This window comes from Limulus polyphemus, unplaced genomic scaffold, assembly GCF_000517525.1.
Source record: "Limulus polyphemus unplaced genomic scaffold, Limulus_polyphemus-2.1.2 Scaffold5934, whole genome shotgun sequence".
In the NCBI taxonomy this organism is placed as follows: domain Eukaryota; kingdom Metazoa; phylum Arthropoda; class Merostomata; order Xiphosura; family Limulidae; genus Limulus; species Limulus polyphemus.
In genome coordinates, this window is record NW_013671544.1 from 44903 (window position 1) to 51232 (window position 6330).

Here is a 6330-nt window from a genome sequence, read left to right on the forward strand (position 1 = left end):
TTGAATCTCTATGGTAGTGGAGTATCAGGTAACTATGTTCATGTTATCTCTGAATATCTAGTTGTAGTGGATATCAGGTAACTGTGTGCATTGTTTATCCCTGAATCTCTAGTTGTAGTGGATATCAGGTAACTATGTTCATTGTTTATCTCTGAATCTCTAGTTGTAGTGGATATCAGGTAACTGTGTTCATTGTTTATCCCTGAATCTCTAGTCGTAGTGGATATGAGGTAGCTCTGTTCATTGTTTATCTCTGAGTTTCTAGTTTTAGTGGATATCAGGTAACTGTGTTCATTGTTTATCTCTGAATCTCTAGTTGTAGTGGATATCAGGTAACTGTGTTCATTGTTTATCTCTGAATCTCTAGTTGTAGTGGATATCAGGTAACTGTGTTAATTATTTATCTCTGAGTTTCTAGTTTTAGTGGATATCAGGTAACTGTGTTCATTGTTTATCTCTGAATCTCTAGTTGTAGTGGATATCAGGTAACTGTGTTCATTGTTTATCTCTGAATCTCTAGTTGTAGTGGATATCAGGTAACTGTGTTAATTATTTATCTCTGAATCTCTAGTTGTAGTGGTTGTCAGGTAACTGGGTTCATTGTTTATCTCTGAATCTCTAGTTGTAGTGGATATCAGGTAACTGTGTTAATTATTTATCTCTGAATCTCTAGTTGTAGTGGATATTAGGTAACTGGGTTCATTGTTTATCCATTAATCTCTTGTTGTAGTGGATGTCAGGTAACCATGCACAGGGTTTATCCCTGAATCTCTAGCTGTAGTGGATATCAGTTAACTGTGTAAATGGTTTATCCTTGCATCTCTAGTTGTAGTGGATAGCAGGCAAATGTGTACATGGTTTATCCATGAATCTATAGCTTTTGTAATGATCAAATAACTGTAGTTATGGTTTATCCTTCAATCTCATGTCATAGAGGTAATTAGGTAATTATGTACATGGTTTATTCCTGAATTAAACATACACAACAATTTTTTTTAAGGTTGAGGTGGAGCTGGGTGATGTAATTAATTATCTATGAACATCCATTATATTGATTAGTTTCACATAAAAATTATTAATTAAATTAAACTAAGATTAAAACTAATTAATGCAATGAAAGTAGTAACTAATCAAAATTTATGTTTCTGGTTATTCCAACTATCCAAGCAATGGAAATATTGTCAATATGATTTCCCATTATTATGTTTGTTTAATTCAAGTTTGTTCAGCTTAATTGATTTGTTTCATGACTCACAAAAGTAATAAACAATCAAAATTAACGTTTCTGACTATTAATATTCGTGATTATTTTAACTCCCTAATTAATTTAAATATTGCTATTATAATTTCTCATTATTCTTTTTTGATTAATTTGAGTTTGTTCATAAGAGTCTATAAACTAAAATATAAGACTACAGTTTTAAATGCCAAAAACTGGTGAAGCAGTGAAACCAAATAGGCCTAATAATAATAATAATAAAATCATGCTAAAATGTTTTTTTTTTTATATACATTCATTTTAATTAGTTCCTTATGGATTTTAAATTAAAGGTATTTATAAATATCATTTTAAATATTTTTTTGTCAGTCACATTTCAGTGCTAACTTTTTTGGTAAGAGTATTTTAAACACATATCCTGAAAAATGTTAACTTTTTATATACTAAATCATTCATTTGATGAACCTGCTGAAGTTTGAGATTACATTCATTATTTACTTTTAGAAAAGTTATTTTTGCTCTTGAATGAGAAACTCTTGCTTTGGAGTTTATTGATCAATTTAACATTTCTGATCTTTTCCTTTGAGTTCAGTGGTATCTTGTGTGATGTGATGTTATTGTACAATATCTTAAATATGTGAAAGAAGTTTTATGTATATAATTGGGCAACATATTTCTCCCATTGATTCATAAACATTGTAGTGTGAGAAATATTATTTAGGCTCTCTCTCACTTTTGGACTTTTTTTTGGCAAAACATATTTTGAAAATTCCATTAATTTTTCTATTTTTTTACCTTTTCATTTCTCTAATTTGGTTGAATATTTTATCTACTTCTGCCAAAAGAAAAAGCTTTTTTGAGAATATTTAGCATACTGAGAAGTGTTTAAAGCTGTGTGGTGAATATGAAGTGCTAAATACAAACCTCTTGTTATGGCAGCTCTCATTCACAAAATACCAGTAAAATGTAATTGGAACTAATTCATGTCATTACATTCTCATAACAATAAATGGTGGTCAATTGCCAAAAATCAGATGATATAAAACATTAAAAATATAAACTGTGATAAAGCCAAGCACTCTTTTCTATTCATTACTCATATGCTATTGTGTTTAACATGTTGGTGTTTTGTATCAAAGATGTTGGCTTTATTTAATTTTCTTCTGTTCTTAATCTACTGATGTTATTCCAGTTTCTTTTGTATTATGTTATTCTGTTGTTAATTTCTCCCTTTGGTTAAGTTTAAGCAAATGTAAATGATTATTGATATTTGTATTTTTTTTAGGCTCGTCCAATGGTTTTAAAAGCTGTTCAGGGATTTGAAGAAACAGATAAGCTGAGTGTTCAGATAGGAGATGAGATACAGGTTATTGATGGAAGGTGAGTGTATAGAAAATGTGAAAACTGGTTATGTCTACATTGTTTTTATATATTCAGACTTTTTCAAGAGAAATTATAAGCTGTCTCAAGAAGGCAGTTAAAAACAGGATTACCACAGTAATACAAAACAACTATGAGCTTCTGGTCAAAGTATGTATCTCAAACGAACGTTCAAATCAAAATAATAACCTCTGTTCTTTTCAGCCCTCCTTGTATTCCTAACCTTTGTAAAATTTACTTATTTCTTCTCCTCTATATATTTTGCATATTAAAAACTTGTACTGTTTGTTGTTTTCTTTGGTAACCATATGGTAATCAGGAACTATGCACATGGTTACCTGATTTTCACTACAACTACAGATTCAGAGATAAACCAGCTATACCATCTATTAGGTTTAATAAATGGAAAAAAAGTCATTTTTTTTGTAATTATTTTAGATCAGAACCAGAGAGAACTTTTGAAATTGGTCTTTTTCCTCATCGGAAAACTTTTATACAGCTGATGGTTGAGTGTGTAAATTTTGAAGCATCATAAGATCAAACACGTTGTTTTGCTTTACTGTGGGGATCCTGTTTTTTTATTGGACTTCTTGAAAAAGCTTATAATTTTTCTCCCAGAGAAAAAGCTTGGATTTAAAAACAATGTCCTTCTAAGTGAACATATACTTTAACCAAGTATTTTCATACTTTAAAATCATGAGATTTCTTTCATTTCTTCTGTAGATTAATTACAAAGACACGTGTGAAAATTGGTTTTCAAATGACTGGCAGATCAGGAAAACAAAACAAGCAACTCATATTTCTCATCTGGGAAAATTAGTTGACCAGCTGATAAGCTGACCAGGCAATTTATTCAAACAAATTGGATGATAAAAGAAAGATGCCAAAGTTTATTTGTATCTAAAACATTTGTACTGGTAATTAATCTCACATTGGAAATTAGTAGTTGAATAATGCTGATTTCATGTGTGGTTTGGCTTACTGTAAGATGTAACAAATAAAAATGTAGTTTTATAGCATGACCACTGAGAAGTTCCAGATTAATGCAGTGGATTATTGAGAATTTTGATCTATCATATGATACGTGATAATTAATGGTTTTTTAAAAAGTCACCTAAATAAAATATTGTGCAAAGTGCATCTGAGTGTCTCAGATTTCTAACTAGAAAAGTGTTAATGTAATAGACAAGTTTTGTAAATAAAATAATAAAGACAAAGAAACCTACACTCCTGTCCTGAAAGAGTAAAACTAGTAAGTTCACTTTCATAAGTGTGAGCTAAAAAAAAAAGGAAGGCTATGTTATCAGATAAGTTAGAAATTTTTCTTATTATTTTTGTTCTTACTTTAATGCAGGCCTGGTGGTTAGGGAGCTTCACTCACAATCTGTGAGTCACAGTTTCAAATCCCAGTTTCTGAACATGCTCATCCTTTTAGCTGTGGGGGGCATATAATGTGATGGTCAATCCCACTATTCATTGGTAAAAGAGTAGCCCAAGAGTTGGCAGTGGATGGTGTTGACTAGCTGCCTTCCCTCTAGTATTTCACTTTTCAATTAGGGATGACTATGTAGATAATCCACTTGTAGCTTTGTACAAAATTCAAAAAAAACTTATTTTAGTGCACATTTCATGATGGCCCATTCTTTATTGTTCTTTGCTATTTTAACATAACTTTCCCAGTTCATTCAATGATGGCATAAAAGCTAACAATGTGAGAGAGCCTGTTAGGTCTAATGATTGCCTTAAAAATCATCTTTGACTGCAAAACACACGTGTAGTTTAAATTCCAAAATGGATTAATTAAGACAAATGTGGTGAGCACCCTCTGCAGTGTCATTAAAAATGTAGAAATGGTGTGTGTTATAAGAAAAACATATTTTGACTGTTATATATTATCCCATTTTATAGGATATTATGTACTGTTCTGATTCAGATGCTTGTTATGTTGTATTATTTGTAATACTACAAGTGAAAATATTTCAAGCAGTGTGCTTATTTACTTTTAATTATCAACTTAGTACTCTAATCAGATATTTTTGTTGTTAAATATAGTTTTTTTATGATTATTTCAGACCAGAGCATTACTGGTGGAAAGGTCAAAACCAGAGAACTTTTGAAATTGGGCTTTTTCCTCGTCGGATAGGAAGTCCACAACGTAGAAAAACAAATCAAGATATTAGCAAACCACTTCGCCATAGCTTTATCCATACAGGACACTTAGATGCTTCTGGGAAAATATGGGGTAGTCCATCATATATTGATGAGTAAGTGCAGTTTATAGTCATTTCTTTAACCCTCTCTCCATGGGTATCTTTTTCTGTGCATGTCATGAGGTTATGAGTCACATTCCAAATTTAATTTAACTATTTTCTTTTCATGGTATACCAATAAATATAGCATAAAAATGTAACTAATAATCCATATTTTAATAGAACATAAGTTTTAATTTCTTAATTTTATAAAGCAATATTTTAAAAAAATCATAAATTTCCCCCTAGTATGAGAATTGTGACATTTTCTCTCTAGGCATCCCCTCTTCTCTAATTTATTTACCACCCCTCCAAGAAGTATGAATTTTAAAGAAAATTACTCATTATAATGTTGTCATTGCTCAGGCAATGCATAATTTTCATAGCCTTTGATCTTATTTGGTTACAGAGCTATCAAATAGAAAATTAGACCCCATTTATCATGCCCACCTTTCACATCCTTTCTTTCAGAAATTGCCAGTAGTTCTTTCTGGTGTTTAATACTATATTATTTATAACTATCAAATGACATATTATATTACATTGTTTTGTGTATAAAAAGTATACATTTTGCTATCGGTTCAAGCTTTATACCCATGGGAAAACACATAGACTAGTTTAGCTGAATTTTTAACGACTCTTGTTGCATAGTTAGAAAGATAGAAGAATTGTGATAGTTATAGGACATTGTCTGCTTTTTGCATGTTATTATGTTATTGCATGTTCTTTGGTGCATTATTTAATTAAATAAAAAGTTATTTAGTGCAGAACTACAATTAGTATATAAAAAAAATAGTAGGATTAAGTATCTTCGACAGTCAACAGCAAAAAAGGCCAAGTTAAGTATTTTATTTGTTGTTTTTATTGTGTATTCTTTATTTATTATTATAAAAGTAACTAAAATCATCATATAAACTTATACATATAGCATGTTCTGACAAAGATATAGAGGAATCATGTAAAATTAATTGTATACCTTATTGTAGGATGTACCTTCGTAATCCCATGGAACCTCCAGATATTTTGGGAATGCCAGAAGAATCCCCTCCTGCACCGAGGCTACCTGACAGAAATAAAAGTAGGAAAATAGCTTTTCATTTCATATTCCTCCATTGATAGTTTATCAGACTGTTCAGCTAATTTACTTATCTATTTTCTCCTTTGAAATTTTAAACAATGTGTTTTTATGTCTTAACTCTTTTTATTTAATAATCATATACTTATGCCATACATTTTGTGAAATTATTTTGATAATAGTTATGATTCTGAATCTTTTAGTTTATATCAGTAGTGTATCTTAGAACTATAATTAATTTTAACTGTGACATAGCGGCTCATAGAATGGCTCCGAGTTTTTCAAGTACAAACTTTTAGCTCATATCTCTGTCATCTTTTGACTGATTTGAGATCTAATTGCAGTTTTGGTCTTAGGAGGTCAAACCCTTTCGATTTATGTATTGACAACACCCAAGGTCTCATACT

At 30.4% G+C, this 6330-nt stretch overlaps 1 protein-coding gene across 1 annotated transcript in view; it reads left to right on the plus strand.

Annotated features, from left to right (window-relative positions):
• The window catches only part of LOC106473154 (activated CDC42 kinase 1-like), a gene marked incomplete at its 3' end in the record, with an annotated part of 49691 nt that extends 43765 nt beyond the window's left edge, over positions 1-5926 (plus strand). The window contains exons 10-12 of the mRNA XM_013933833.1: positions 2505-2599; positions 4672-4863; positions 5835-5926. Coding sequence (XP_013789287.1) covers positions 2505-2599; positions 4672-4863; positions 5835-5926 — 379 coding nt within the window. The remainder of the gene's footprint in view (positions 1-2504; positions 2600-4671; positions 4864-5834) is intronic.
• Between the last annotated feature and the right edge of the window lie 404 nt (positions 5927-6330).